Here is a 16939-nt window from a genome sequence, read left to right as displayed (position 1 = left end):
AGGAACTAAAGGGGCTGGAATTATGGCTCAGTGCTTGCCGAGGATGTGTGAGGCACCGGGTTCGATCCTCAGCACCACATAAAAATAAATAAATAAAATAAAGGTATTGTATCCAAAAAAAAAAAAAAAAAGGAAGGAACTAAAGTTTAAAGGACACAAATGGCATGTATTTCTTTGGATGAATATCTGTATGTTGAAAACGGGCATTGTAACAACTAACACAACATGAATCAAAGTAAAACACAAGGAGAAAAAAACTTAAAATAATATACAAGGTTTAAAATGCAATTGTTAGAATCCAGGACATTATATACTACTATTACTTTTTTGCACCTCCAGTACAATAATCTTGGCAGTTATATTTCCACTATATCTTTTTCAAAGAAGCAGAAGAAGCAAATAAAATGTAAAACAAAAAAATAAAAACATACTTTTTAAAAAAAAAATGGTCCTGTGAGTTAATATTAAATTAGGTGGCATTAAATTAAAAAGCATCTGCACAGCAAACAAAACAATTAAGAATGGAAAGAGAGAACCTACAGAATGGGAGAAAATCTTTCCCAGCTACTCTTTTGACAGAGAATTAATATTTACAATATATAAAGAACTCTCACACCAGCCAGAATGGTAGTCATCAAGAATACAAATAGTACAATCAGAAAAATGAAAAGTTGAGCTGCAATTGTGTACAATGAATCAAAATGCATTTTGCTGTCATAGATACCTAATTAAAATAAATAAATAAATGGGGGGAACAGCTGGGCTGATTGACCATCATGGATGTGTACAGCAGGCCAACATCATCGGATCAGACAATTTGGGAAGAGTGTGCCTGAGTGGAAATGGACTGGTGACCAGAGGGACCACCCAAGGTCTTTGCCTTTTATCTTTGAGGTAGTAGATTCTTTTCCTAATATTTGCTAAATGTTATCAATTTGCAATAGTCTCAATATAATTGCTTATAACAAAATAAAGAACTGGACTTACATCTTACCTAAATTTATGGTTGCAAATATATGTATATTAATATAGAATTAAATCTTTTAGCTCTCAAAAAAATACAAATAATAATAAATGCTGGAGAGGATGTGGAAAAAAAAATAACACTTTTTATAAATTAGTGCAACCCCTATGAAAATCAGTGTATGGAGGTTCCTCCAAACACCAGGCATGGAACCACCATATGACCCAGCTGTACCCTCCTTGGTATTTATCCTAAAGAATTAAAAATCATGGGGCTGGGGATGTGGCTCAAGCGGTAGCACGCTCGCCTGGCATGCGTGCAGCCCAGGTTTGATCCTCAGCACCACATACAAAGATGTTGTGTCCGCTGAAAACTAAAAAATAAATATTAAAATTCTCTCTCTAAAAAAAAAAAAAAAATTAAAAATCATCATACTATAGCAATACATGCTTACCCATGTTTATAAAAGCACAATTCACAACAACCAAAATATAGAATAAGTCTAGATGTCCACCAATGGATGAATGGATAAAGAAAATGTAGTATGTATACACAATGAAGTTTTATTCAGTAATCAAGAGATACTGAACATGAAACAAGAAGGAAAATTACTTAAATGTCATATAGATTTTGTTCTAAGGAGGCTCAGCTGAATGTACAATTTACATACAACAAAAATCAAATGACAAAGGAAAGTATGTCAGTTGCTAGATATGGATGAAACTAGAGATCATTATGTTAAGTGAAATAAGTCAAACTCAGAAGGTCAAGGGTTGCATGTTTTCTCTCATGTGTCAAAGCTAAAAAGGAAAAAAGAAAAGAAAAAGATGGGGTGATCTCACAGATATCAGCAGAGGAAAGGGACCAAGGAGTGGAAGATGGAGAGGGAGGAGAAAGTGCTAGGAAGTGATATTAGCAAAATTATATTATTCTATTGTGTGTGCATTTAAAAATATATAACAACAAATCCCATCAGTGTGTACAACTATAATGCACCAATAAAGAATGCAGAGGAAAAAAGAGAGAGTCTATGGCCCCACCAAAACAAAAAAAAAGCTTTTTCAAATTAAAAAAAGGTCTTGTAGGGGGTTAGGGATATAGCTCAGTTGGTAGAGTACTTGCCTCCCATGCACAAGGCCCTGGATTCAGTCCCCAACACCATAAAAAAAAGAAAGTCTTGTAGGGGCTGGAGCTAAGTAGTTGAGTCCTTGCTTAGCATGCGAGAGGCTCAATTCCCAGGACCTGGAGTTGAAGGGGACAGTTTACACTGGGCTGGCGATGTTAAAGCTGGGTAAAATGTTTAAAAATACTTCAGTGGAAAGAGTTGACTTAAATGTGTGCGGTGTTGTAGTCTTTTCAAAAAATTCCAACTACATCTCAAGTCATTTTCATATGATGCCATTTTAACTCAATAAAAACAACAAATTTCAGTCTTTTCTAAATCATAACCAATTTGATATTAACTTCTGAATAGCATGAGCAGGAATCACATATATCCAGTTTTATAATAGACTAATTTTTTCCATATTTTTATTTGTTTTAATTAGTTACACATGACAGTACAATGATCTTGACATATCGTACATTTGAATCAGATGGGATATAATTTTTCATTTTTCTGTGTGTACAGGTTGCAGAATTATACTAGAGAACTAGTTTTTTTTTTTTTTTAGTTGTAGATGGATACAATACCTTTATTTTATTTATTTATTTTTATATGGTGCTGAAGATTGAACCCAGTGCCTCACACATGCTAGGCAAGTGCTCTACCACTGAGCTACAGCCCCAGCTCCCAGCCCCTATTCTTATGCTTTTAAGATTCAATAGTCCTCTTCCAAAACAAGTGATAATTACAGCTTAAGTAAATGCTTTACTCACAACAGCTAGACTATGGAACCAACCTAGGTGTCCCTTAATAGGTGAATGGATAAAGAAAATGTGGTATATATACTCAGTAGAATATTACTCAGCTTTAAAGAAGAGTAAAATTATGGAATTTGCCAGGAAATGGTTCGAGTTGGAGAATATCATAATAAGCCAATCCCACAAAACCAAAGGCTGAATGTTTTCTCTAATATGCGGATGCTAATTCACAATAGGGAGCACTAGGGAAGAATAGTGTTACCTTACATTAAGTAGAGGGAAGAAATGTATGTAAGATATATCTATGTAAGATATATCAAAGTGCATAAATGCATTCTACTGTCATGTATAACTAATTGAAACAAAAAAAAGTTTAAATAAATGTTTTGTATTTTACAGAATTCATTTCTTTATATACATATATTTGGAACTGGGGATTAATTGAACCCGGGGTCATTTTACCATTGCACTACATTCCCAGTCCTTTTTATTTTGAAACAAGGTCGTACTGAATTGTTCAAGGTGTCATTAAGTTGCTGCTGAGGCTAGTCAAATTTTGATCCTCCTGACCAAAGTTGTGAATCACTGGGATTACTGGTATGTACCACTGCATTCAACCAAAATACATTTCTTTGTGACCTGTGCTTCTCAGGAACTCTGTCTAATGGCAAAATATACTGTAATTGGCTTTTCTCTTTTTCTTTCTGGTACTGGAGATTGAATCTAGGGGTGTTTAACCACTGAGCCACATTCCCAGACCTTTTTATTTAAGACAGGATCTCACTAAGTTGCTTAAGGCCTTGCTAAATTGCTGATTTTGAATTTGTGATCCTCCTGCCTTATCCTCTCTCTTACCACCATGCCCGGATGTAACTGGCTTCTGATTTTTATGCTAGTTTGCTTTTTTGTCTGTTTTTGCAATGCTGGGATTGAACACAGGGCCTTGTGCTTGCTAGGCAAGTGTTCTATCAGTGAGCTACATTTCCAGTCCTGTTTACTTCTTAAAAAACTTACTTCTTGGTTGGGTGTAGTGGTGCACTCCTGTATTATCAATGACTCTGGAGGATGAGGCAGGAGAATTTCAAGTTTAAGGTTAAGACTCCACAACATAGGAAAACCCTATCTCAAAATAAAAAATAAAAAGGACTAGGGATGGAGCTGGGGTTGTGGCTCAGCGGTAGAGAGCTTGCCTAGCACGTGTGAGGCGCTGGGTTCAATTCTCAGCACCACATAAAAACAAATAAAAAAACAAAAGTATTGTGCCCAACTACCACTAAAATACACACACACACACACACACACACACACACACACACACACACATATATATGAATGACTAGGGATGTAGCTCAGTGGTAAAGCATTTCTGGTTTCAATCCCCAGTACAAAAAACTAAAAAGGGTTGAAGATGTAACTCAGCAGTAGAGTACTTGCCTACCAATGAATGGCATGGCCCCAGTACCACAAGAAGAAAAGTTTTCAAATTTCTCTATAAATTTTAGGCTTTTAAGAATGGAAGAAAAACCTCAAATTTGTTTGCATAGCAAAATTCTGAAATGTCCACAATGAATGTTAATAACACAACTTTAAAAATAATCAGTTGTCATCTAATTAAAAATCTTCATAAGCATACGAGACTACCTTCTTGGGCTGGGGTTGTAGCTCAGTGGTTGAGCGCTTGTCTCACATGTGTGAGGCACTGGGTTCGATCCTCAGCACCACATACAAAAATAAATAAATGAAACAAAAATACTTATTTAAAAAAAAAAAAGACTACCTTCTAAAGCAGTCAAGCACAAATGCCAATGGAAAGTTACTGCCTTTTATTGGTCTTGAAACAAAAAAACAGAAAAATGTAGTAAATATTTCATAAAAATAAATATTAAATAATGGTCCTTTACTCTGATATTGTCTTTTTTGATGTAAAACTATTTTTAAAATTTAAATACTACATATTTTCTTATATAGGCCTTATTCTAGCAAAATAAGAAGCTGATAAGTGTATTTGTCCCCCCAATTTGCTTACATATTATCAGTCTCTGAAAAATGAACGTTTGCAATTTCTGTTCTAAAAGGCCTTTACTGCTACATCACAGAATATTCTTCCTTTTAGAGAAAAGAAAAAAGTGGACATCAAGCAACATGAGGTCTTCTATCATATTCATCTTGGATCTCTAGTATCTAGAATAATAAGCACCGGCACATAATAAGTACTCAATAAATATTTGCTGAATTAATGAATATCAAATTATATCAGTGAAATATTCAGAACTGCCAGATTTTAAAAAATTAAAACCAAATGGAATCTTTATCTCATGAGTCACAAAACTAAATTTAACAATATAAAAATTTGCCATCCAATACAAAAATATGCCATTTGCAATAGACTGGGATAAATAATGTTTTTTCCTATTTACAAGTCCAAAAGGCATTCAGAAATAATAATAAGGGCCAATCAGGTGGAAATAGATGAAAGAGAATTAGCTATGAGCTGATAACTACTGAAGCTGGGTGATGGATACACAGGACTTCATTATCTTGGCACCTACAAGTTCACTATACTATCTTCTTTATTTTTATATTTGAGATTTCCCATAATTAAAAAATGAGAGCAGCAATAGAACAAACACTAAAAGACACTACAGTAATCAGAGATACTGAACATGAAACAGGAAGAAAAATTACTTAAATGTCAGATATAGATTCTGTTCTAAGGAGGCTCACCTGAATGTACGATTTACATACAACAAAAATCAAACAGGCCTACACATATGTCAAATTATAAAATAAATGCTTTTTGGTAACATAGGAGTTTAAAGCAGAGCAACAATGTTCCAGTACTTAGAAAATTTGAGTTTTTAAAGAGTTATATAACAAGCACATAATTAGGGGTGAAAAAGAAAGTTGAGTCATGACAGCAGAAAGAGGGGATATAATTGGCCTGATCAGAAAAGACACCATGTTGGAAAAGAATGAAAACAGATTACCAAGAAGGAGAGGAATAGATTCTGGATATAAGCCACAGAGAGATTCATTGATGGTTCCAGAAGGAAACTCATTAAGAACCATCTGGGGGTACTGGGATTGTGGCTCAGCAGTAGAGTACTTGCCTGGCACGTGCAAGGCCCTGGGTTCAATCCTCAGCACCAAATAAAAATAAATAAATAAAATAAAGATATTATGTCCCTCTACAACTAAACAATAAATATTGAAAAAAAAAAAAAGAACCACTTGTTGGCTGGGTTATACCTCAATGGTAGAGCGCTTTCCTACCATGTGTGAGGCACTGGGTTCAATTCTCAGCACCACATATACATAAGTAAACTAAATGTCCATTGGCAACTAAAAATATATTTAAAAAAAAAAAAAAGGAACCATCTAAAAAGAATGTGGTATGGGTGGGGACAGGGGATTTGAAACGAAATGTAATGATGTTAAGGAGGTTGTAGCAATAATTTAAATTATTTAAATATAGAGACTAAAATGTTGCTACTTTATAGGGGAGACTTCTCCAAAACAGAAGAACTTGCCTTTATCTCCCAGATCACCAAAAAAATAAATAAAATAAAATATGGTTATACATTGAGGGTAGGAAAGAAGGTGGAATGAGACAGACATCATTACCCTAAGTACATGTATGAAAACACAAATGGTGTGACTCTACTTTGTGTACAACCAGAGATGTGAAAAACTGTGCTCTATTTGTAAAATATGAATTGAATTACATTCTGCTGTCATAGATAACAAATAAGAAGAAATAAAATAATTTTTTAAATTATGGCTATCTAGCATAATCACACAGTAAACTGCTTTGTGGATATAATTTTTGTAATTCATAGTCCATAAAAATAGAAATTAATTTTATAAAAGAGTTATACTGATGGGACAAAACTCAACAATTTTAAGTCAAATGTTTACTTACGTTCTGATACTGTATAAAGGAGGTTCTGGGGTAAGGGAGGAGGTAGCCTTGCTCCCACTGGTGCAAGATTGGGCACTGCACTTGTCCCAGGCTGGTCACGACTGTTTATCAAGCTTGACTGTGATATGGGTGGTCCTACAGATTACAAAAAATGAGAGGCAGAGTATTAATGTTTCCTAATAAAAATGCTCACTATACTAGCATTAACTTACATGTTCACCCTTTAAAGCTCTAATTGGGCTGGGCGTGATGGCACATGCTTATAATCCCAGCTACTCAGGAGGCTGACACAAGAGGATCTCCAGTTCAAAGCCAGCCTCAGAAACTTAGCAAGGCCTTAAGCAACTCAGTAAGACCCTGTCTCAAAATAAAAAATAGAAAAAGGGTTGGGGATATGACTGAGTGGTAAAGTGACCGTGGGTTCAATCTCAGATGCAAAAAAAGAAAAAAGAAAAAAAAAAAAGACCTAATTGGGCTATGAATAGAATTAATGAATTTCAGATATGCAGGTTTAAACACTGCTGTATAATTAATTAAAATGACATTCTTTTTCAGGACAGGCAAAACTAATCAAGGGTGAACAAAACTGGTTGCCTTGAATGACTGGAAAGGAACTTGAGGAAATTTTCTGGGGTGACAGTAGATTGCTTTCAACTGTTGGCTTGAAATTTTTCATAGCAAAATACTGGAGGAAATGACACTCTTGGGTTTAAATTTTATACCAATATGTTCCTATATTGAGATAACATCTTTTAATATTAGACTTTTTTAATTTCTTTTTTTTAAAGAGAGAGACAGAGAGAGAGACAGACAGAGAAAGAATTTTAATATTTATATTTTAGTTATTGGCGGACACAACATCTTTGTATGTGGTGCTGAGGATCAAACCTGGGCCGCATGCATGCCAGGCGAGCGCGCTACCGCTTGAGCCACATCCCCAGCCCCCTAATATTAGAATTTTTACATATAAAGAATATTTCATTATCTGGAGAATAAAATCTCAGCTTCAATTTTACTATTAAACTGTGTGACAATATTAAAAATTCACAAATGCCAAGTTAGAAAAACCACGTTTGTACTGACCAAATTTCTGCCACCAGTTACCAACTCTGAAGTGTTCTCTACAGTATTATATTGCAGATAAAATTTATACACAGGATCATGCTAAACTATTTTGGCAACTTCCTGTGAATCTACAATTATTTCAAAATAAAATGTTGTGTGTATTTGGGTGTGTTGCTCGGGAATTAATCCAGGACCTCACATATGCCAGGTAAAAGCTATACCACTGAGTTAAATCTCAGGTCCCAAAATAAAATGTTTTAAAAAAAGAAAATTTATAAAAGTACAGCTTTAATAAGTTAAATGGCAATAATTTTTTAAATAATTTGCCAGTCTTATGTTAAAATTTCCTCAAGTAAATGTTTCTCATACTTTTGTATATATGTAAATAATTCATGCCATCATTCTGTCAATTACATCTTACAGTCTAACTCTGTTTCTACTATACTAGTAATTGTTAATAATGTTTTTTTATTTTTTTATTTGTTCTTTTTAGTTATACATGACAGTAGAATGTATTTTGACATATCATACATACATGAAATGTTATTTAAAAGACCATTTTTAAACATGTTTCTTTTTGTGTGTGTGGTGCTGGGAAAAATTTCTTACTCACATATTGATTTTTTTTCTTAAAAAGCAACAAAAACAAAAATAGCCTTTGTTTAGTGTAGTGGCACTCCTGTAATTTCAGCGACTCAGGGGCTGAGGCAGGAGGATAGCAAGTTCAAGGCCAGACTCAGCAATTTAGCAAGACCCTAAACAATTCAGTGAGACCCTGTCTCAAAATAAAATTTAAAAAGTGCCAGGAATTGGGCTGGAATTGTGTCTCAATGTTAGAGTGCTTGCCTAGCACATATGAGGAACAGGGTTTAAATCTCAGCACCACATAGAAAATAAATAAATAAAGGCATTAGGTCCATCTACTAGAAAAAAAAAAAAAAGTGCCAGGGATGTGGCTCAGTGGTTAAGTGCCCCTGGGCTCAATCTCTAATATCAAAAACAAATAAAATCTTCTTTTATTATTAAGGAATTCCACACAGAAATACAAATTAGTAAAATGATTTGACATTTGGAATTTACTTGAGCAAAAACCCACCAACCCAAAAAGCTGGGGGATGGGGGGTGGCGCACCTAAATACTGATAATCACTGAGGCTGGATGATGGTACGTACATGTAGGGTCTATATTTGTCTTCTACCGCATGTATGTCTGAAAATTTCGATAAAAACTGTTAAAATGTCATTTGAATATTCTTGAAGAGGTTTGCTTTGAAGACTGGAAAATTTCATTAAATTACTAGCATGTTCTCTCTCTTGCTATCAACTAACAAAATTCTGACCATAAGTCACTATATGATAGGCTACCATAAGCAAAATTTACATTGCTAAGGTACGACAAATAATTCCATGCAACAATGGATGGCAAAAAGGAAGCAATGGCATCTTAATTATGGGAATATATTCCAAATTCTATCATTACTTTATTTTTCAAACAGTTTAAACAGTGTCAATTTTACCAAAAGGAGGAAGTTCTTCTGAATAGAATTCACCATCAAAAAAAAAGGATTCAACTAGCATGTACTTACTTGGTATGGGAAGCACAACAGAAGGTGGAGGTTGACCATGTCCTTGTGGAACAGGAAGTCTCATACTATGGCCAGGGCCTGGGCCTGGGCCTGGACCAGGGCCTGGGCCTGGGCCTGGCCCTGGGCCTGGCCCTGGCATTGGAGGCATTAACATTCCAGGAGGTGGTGGAGGAGGAAGCCCAGGAGGAGGGGGTGGGAAAGGAATCATACTTGGCAGAGCAACTTCATCAACAACTAGAGGATCATTTCCATGATCAAACTGACAAAGGTCCCCCAGTACACAAAATCCTCTTTCTGTAAGAATAAAAAAAGAATCTTATTATGACCTACTTACAGATCAGAAAATAAAACAAATCCCTGAAAAATCCACCATTCTGATTTAAGAAGCTTTTCTCTAAGGAGTCTTAAAGTCTCCTTGGTGTCATTCTACTAATCATCATATGTCCTTGAAGCAGAAAAAGGTGTATTCTCTTCTTTTTATACTATAAGACTGACTTGTTGAGATAACAAATAACAGGGAAGAATAAGCTACTAAGTGCAATGAGATTAAACCATTTGCTATTAAGTTTTTATAATAAAAACTCAAGGTATTTTTTGGTACTGGAAATTGAACCCAGGGGTACTTTACCACTAAGTCACAACTCTAGCTCATTTTTATTTAATGAAAAACAGTCTTGCTGAGTTGCTAAGAGTCTCGCTAAGTTGCTGAAGCTGGCATCAAATTTGCAATCCTCTTGCCTCAGCCTCGAGAGTGACTGGGATTACAGGTATGCGACACCAAAACAGGCAAAACTCAGATATTTTAAACAAATATCAATTTAGAGAAAGCTTGTGGAGGAAAGAGGATAAATGTATTGAACTAGATGACTTAATTTCAATAATCTATCTTCATAATGTTATTCTAAAGTGACCATTCTTTCTGTATTTGCAAACTGAATTTTTGGTTTACAATATTCAACTAGATAGGAGAAATAACTTTTAATGTACAACACAAGATATCTGTGATTTACAACAAATAATTGAATGCTTCAAAATAGCTAGTAGATGTAGCTAATAAAAAAAAAAAAGCTAGTAGACAGGATTTTGAATGCTCTCAGCACAAAGAATAAATGTTAAAGTGATAAACACACCAATTATCCTGATCTGACCATTCCATTCTATATACATAAACTGAAATCTCATTTTACCCCATAAATGTGTATAATTACTGCCAATTAGAAATAAAAATATATTCAAAAATAAATAAAATATTAAAGTAGGCACTATATACTAGTATTTACTACAGCACTGTTTATAACAAAAAAATACTAGAAACATCACAAGCATGCATCAATAAGAAATAGGTTGAACATATTTTTGTACAGATAGAGCTATAAGAAGCCTATAGAAATACTGAAGAAATTCTTTTTGTATTAATACAGGATAACCGTCAAGAAATACTAAGTAAAAATACATGTGAAAGTATGAAGAGAATACTATCATTTATGTAAAAAAGAAAGTAGGGGAAATTAAGTTTAAGATACATATACATAGAGCATGTTTAGAAAGATATATATAAGAAACTGACATCATTAAGTTGGTCTTGGGAAGGAAGATTCAGAAACAGGAGTAATGAGATTTTTAACACCTGAACAATAATTTCACTCTATTCCCCATTAAAAATAAATAAAATGTAAAAATACATGCATTCAATATAGAGGGAAAATGAGGGCATGGAGGTTGAGCTCTGTTGTAGAGAGAGTACTTGCTTAGTATACACAAGGCCCTGAGTTCAATCCTCAGTACCTCAAAATAATAATGATGATGATGATAATGACCTGATGATGACAACAATGCTACGATGTTTCTGTTTTGCTTAAAATAATACAAGCGAGGGAGAAGTGCATAGGGTCTAAATAAAAACAAGATTGCTAATGAGTTGGTAACTGTTGGAACAAGGTGATGAATATTCAGAGTCAATTATATTTTGTCAAATTTATATTTATTTCCATAATAAAAATAAATAAAATACGCACATGCTGATGCATTCATTCAAATGGAAAATCAGCAAATCAAATTTCTAAATGTGCTTAGTAACAAATTCCCAGCACCAAACAATATTCAAAAATATTAAAATTCCTAGTATCTACCAAATTTTATGGTATACTTACAACGTTTTATGTAACAATAAGAATAAAAACTAAAAAAGGGTCAAATTTAAATATTCTCTTGTCAAGTGCCAAAGCACTATATAAAACAGGTATATAAGCATATCCCAAAAGAGACTCTTTCATTAATCCCTTTAAGAAAAATCTGAGCTACAATGAAAAAGTATGCAATATAGGCAACATTTGTTTTACTAAAATATTTTCAGAAACAATATAAAAGAAAGTCACAGTTTTTACCATCATAATCTCTGCATCGCCTCTTTGGTGGTGGGTTTCGACCAAAAGAATTGGAAGAGCTATGATTGTTATAATAATTAGACCAACTCTCAGTTGTGTTTTCAGAATGGTGAGCAGGTGCAATCACAGTAACAGTGCTGGGAATAGATTGTGCCCCAGAGGAATACTGCTCAGAAGAGTTTGGAGGTGGTGCAGACACAGGCACATAAGAACTCTCCAGGTCATTCCTTTCACTCTTAAACTTTGATCTTTCCCTGTGTTCTGCTTTAGAGACAAAATAAAAACAAGAAACAAAGAAATCACACATTTTACGTTCCTGAATTTGTTTATTTTCTCACAGAAAGGAAAGATGAGAACATTAAACTTACAAAGCTATCTGTATTCCAAAATGCCCTTGTTATTAATTTATCCTAAAAGCTAGATCAACTTATTTTCTTACAGAATAAGCAAGATGAGAACACTGGAGTAAACTTACTAAGCTATCTTTCTATATTCCAAACTGCTCTTGTTAATTTATTCTAAAAGCTGGAACATGAATAATGTGACACGTCTGATCTATAACTTGTAAAACATCATCTTTTATAATAATATCAACATCAACAACAATACGAAAAAGGGTCAGTTTCTACTAATATTTAATAGGAATTATTCAAGTTAGGAGACCAGTGATTAGGATCTTTTCAATTTTATAAACTTTAGGCAATTGATACAAATCAATTATATTCACAAAAAACACAACAAAAACCAAAAGCAGGCAACCCTCTTCCTCAAGTAATAGCTTTGTTGATGAAAGGACATTTTAAAAATTACACAAAATTACTTAAGTCTAGACATGTACTTTGATATCTTAAAAATAAATTCTTTTTAATCAATCGCCTATGATTCCAACCCAATAGAACCCTATCTTTCTAACAAAAATCAATATTCAGTTTTTTGAGGTAATTCTAGTTTTTATATTGTTTAGGCATACTGAAGGTACATTTGGCTTTAAGGGACTCTCATATACCCCCATGACATAAGCAATAAAACTTTTAGGGGGATACCTCTTGTCTACTCACCAACATTCCTATTTGGATCCCGGTCTTTGCTGCGCCCCCTACTTCGGCTTCTACTTCGACTCAGGCCTCGGCTCTTACTCCGGCTCTTACTCCTGCCTCTTCTCCAGTCATACTTCTCACGGTATAATTCATTCCGTTCATAGTACCGGTCATAGTCCCTCCACTTGCCATCTTCTCTTTTTTTCTCACGTGTCCTATAATACACAGATATAAAAGCCATATAAAGGCTATAAAATTGAAGTCTGCCAACAAATCCAGAATATGAAATACTCTCAAGTCATCCAAACTCATAACGTTTGTGTTTTTATAGGAAAGTGTAAGACGATATCACATAATTCTTCTAATCTATCATATAAGAAGAAAAAAATATTCCCACCACAAGTAAAATGGGTGGGGTGAAATGAAAAAAAAAAGAGAAGAACCCAAAGTATAGAAAGAAGGGGGGGAGCAATTTAGAAATGAAATAGAAACAAGGCTCAAAAACAAGTTTTCCTAAATAAAGACCAGTATTTTGGAGATAAGTTCTTGATTCCACACGCAAACGACCACCTGTAATATAAAAATGATATGTATAATTTTAATACTGAGCACCCCTGACCAAATGGAACATTTCTTTATTACTCTCTAAGGAGACTGCTTCCACCCCACTGAGCTCTTGGGGAAAGAACATAATAATGATTGTTTATAAAAGAAATAGAAAGTAAGACAAAGACAAAAACAGAAAGATAAATAACATTCTTTCTTTTAATGTATTTAGAGAGAGGAGTTGGTACATTTAAAACTCCTTTTAATGCCTTATAAAGCAACTAAAAAAAATCAATGTCTTCCTAATTAAAAACAAACAAACCTTCGTTCACTAGATTCTGAACGAGTCTTCTGGGGACTAGGATATTTCTTTTTTCTGCCATCTCGCTCTTCCTCTGCTGGTTCCTGAAAAACCTATATAAAAACATTCATTAAAAATAAGAACAGTTCTTATATAAAATTACAAAACAAAGTCACTTGATGACCTTTCTAGCACAAGAGGGGACAAATATACATATTGAAATACTGAATCAAAACATTTTCAGGGACTGGGTTGTAGCTTAGTGGTAGATCACTTGCCTTGCATGCGTGAGGCACTGGATTCTAATCTAAGCACCACATAAAAAACAAGTAAATAAAGATATTGTGACCATCTACAACTAAAAAATATTTTTAAAAATTCCAAAAAAGTTAGGCAATAGGAAAAGACACTCAGATTACTTTAACAAGCACTTTATTAATTGTTAAGAGATGAAACGGTAATAAAGGATGAAAACAAGCAACTCATTCTTCTTTGTTTTTGTTAACGCCTTTATTTTTTATTTTATTTTTTTTAAAGAGAGAGAGAGAGAGAGAATTTTAATATTTATTTTTTAGTTTCCGGCGGACACAATATCTTTGTTTGTATGTGGTGCTGAGGATTGAACCCAGGCCGCACGCTTGCCAGGCTAGTGCGCTACCGCTTGAGCCACATCCCCAGCCCCAAGCAACTCATTCTTTAAACTGAAATAGAAATAGTAAATCACTAAGCACCATAAAGTAAAATAGTTTTTATATTCCTAATTATAAAATATATTCACATAAAGAGGACTTTAGATTTATTTAATAGAAAAGGTTTCAGAAACAGTTAATTTAATGAATGCTATAAAAAGAAGTTATTGGGCTAGGGATATAGCTCAGTTGATAGAATGCTTGCCTTGCATGCACAAGGCCCTGGGTTCAATTCTCAGCACCACACACACAGACACACACACACACAAAAAAAAAAAAACTACACTATTTCAAGTAAATTATAGAAAAGTGGTTTTGGAAAATAATGGAAATGTTAAGGCTTTATTTAGGCTTTATTTATTTAGCTACTTATTTTTGCAGTACTAGAGACAGAATCCAGGGGCACTATACTGAGCTACATTTCCAGCCCTTTTTACTTTTCGAGAAAGGGTCTTGCTAAATTTTCCTGGCTGGATTCAAACTTGCAATCCTCTTGCCTCAGCCTCCTGAGTTGCTAGGATTAGCGGGTATGTGCCATCAAGCCCAGTTTAAGGCTTCTTTTAAAGCCTAACAATCAAGAGGGACCAGAAATAAAAAGAGAACAATTGGGCATGGTGGAACACACCTGTAATCTCAGAACTCAGAAGGCTGAGGCAGAAGGACCACAAGTTCAAAGCCAGCCTCAGCAATTTATCAAAGGCCTTCAACAACTTAGCAAGACCTGTCTCAAAATTTTTTTTTTAAAAAAATAAAATATATGAATAAATGACTGGGGATAATACCTCCTTGGTAAAGTACCCCTAGGTTCAATCCCTAGTACCAAAGGAAAAAGAGAACCAGTCATCTTATTATCTTTAAACAAGTTGCTCTCAAACCACAAATATAGCCTTCACTTGAAAAAGGTGACATAAAGTCATCTGCAAGAACTAAACATCTAACGCAGAAGCTTACTTATAAACAAATCTCAAAGTGAGTGAACAGACCAGGAGATGACAATTTAATTCACACAACTAAAATACAGCCACAATGGCAATGATGTGGCACCAGCAAAACTATATAATCACTATTTTGTATTTAAAAATCATTCTCTCTACAATTTAAGAGAAACATAGAAGATGTGTTACTCCATTGGAATACAATCAGCTAAACCCAGACAGTAAATAAACTCCACAGGACAAATGACTGAGTTTCTCTAAAACACAATTAAGAAAAAACAAGGGGTGAAGAAAGGAAAAAATGTGGTCTGCTTCATAAATCATGGCATATATCCTTTGTTGTTTTTTCAGCATCAGGATGAATTGTACCAATGATCCAATTCTTTCACCTGGTTCCTCCTGTGATCAACAGTATAATTATAAAATACCTAATGGTACAATGCAGCTGAGGATCAGGGAAGACAATTAAGATGGACAGTCCATAAATTTGTTTCATACCCTGCTTACAGTAACTGCATCCACAGACCAGAAAAAGAGATAATTAGCCAAAGATATGTGCTGCTTCAAACATTCCTGCTTGACATTAGCTAACAGAATTACATTAGATTATTTTATTTAGGCACTAATATGTGAACTATTATTTATGTCAGAAATCATATAACAGTTGAATTTATTTAAACATCAATTTATTTTTAAGCATTTCTTGTTTCTAAAATTTAAGTTAAATTTTAGAATTTAATTCAATTTAAATTAAATTTTATAAACAAGAAATGCCATCAAGTATTAGCTGGAGTAGCTCTATATAGAAGATGATATTCATTTTTCACAATTTTCAAAATTAAGATTTATTGGACTGGGAATGTGGCTCAGTTGTAGGATACTTGCCTGGTATGCATGAAGTTGTGGGTTAGGTTTCCAGAACCGACAAAAAATTAAAAACCAGGATTTACTTCAAAAATACAAATAAAGACTGGGAGTAATGGTGCATGCCTATAATCCCAGTTGACTCAGGAGGCTACAGTAGGAGGATCCTGAGTTTGAGGCCAGCCTTAGCAACTTATTGAGGTCCTCAGCAACTGAGTGAGACCCTGTCTTAAAATTAAAAAACTAAAAAGGCTTGGGGATGTGGCTCAGTAGTAAAGTACCTCTGGGTTCAATCCCTAGCACCAAAAAATAAATATATAAGTACACAAATAAAAGTGAATCTAGCCAGGCATGGTAGCACATGCCTGTAATCCCAAAGACTCAAGGGACTGAGGTAGGAGGTAAGAGGATTGCAAGTTATAGGCCAGCCTCAGCAACTTAGTGAGACCCTCAGCAACTTAGCAAGGCCCTGTCTCAAAAAAGGACTGGGTATAGCTCAATGGTAAAGGGCCACTGGGTTCCATCCCCAGTACCAATAAAAAAAATTTTAAGGGCTGGGGATATAGCTCAAGCGGTAGCGCGCTCGCCTGGCATGCGTGCGGCCCGGGTTCGATCCTTAGCACCACATACAAACAAAGATGTTGTGTCCGCTGAAAACTAAAAAATAAATATTAAAAAAAAAATTTTAAATCCAAAACTATTGTATGGATGTTAAATTTAATGTAATTGATAATGGAATTATATTTAAAAGAATAATATTATTCTTTTTTTTTGGGGGGGGGGG

At 34.4% G+C, this 16939-nt stretch overlaps 1 protein-coding gene across 7 annotated transcripts in view; it reads right to left on the bottom strand.

Annotated features, from left to right (window-relative positions):
* The window catches only part of Rbm27 (RNA binding motif protein 27), a 79392-nt gene that overhangs the window by 40194 nt on the left and 22259 nt on the right, over nucleotides 1–16939 (bottom strand). For 3 of the 7 annotated variants that reach the window (XM_048811739.1, XM_048811740.1, XM_048811742.1), the window contains exons 4-8: nucleotides 13689–13780; nucleotides 12842–13035; nucleotides 11784–12047; nucleotides 9400–9693; nucleotides 6750–6884 (exon numbers count right to left, since the gene is read on the bottom strand). In XM_048811739.1, the coding sequence (XP_048667696.1) occupies nucleotides 6750–6884; nucleotides 9400–9693; nucleotides 11784–12047; nucleotides 12842–13035; nucleotides 13689–13780 (979 nt within the window). The remainder of the gene's footprint in view (nucleotides 1–6749; nucleotides 6885–9399; nucleotides 9694–11783; nucleotides 12048–12841; nucleotides 13036–13688; nucleotides 13781–16939) is intronic. The other 4 variants (XM_015485790.2, XM_048811743.1, XM_048811741.1 and 1 more) reach the window with 3 other exon arrangements.

Source organism: Marmota marmota, unplaced genomic scaffold (genome assembly GCF_001458135.2).
Source record: "Marmota marmota marmota unplaced genomic scaffold, marMar, whole genome shotgun sequence".
Classification (NCBI taxonomy): domain Eukaryota; kingdom Metazoa; phylum Chordata; class Mammalia; order Rodentia; family Sciuridae; genus Marmota; species Marmota marmota.
Note: the sequence above shows the minus strand (reverse complement) of the source record. Positions and strands in the feature narration are given on the sequence as shown.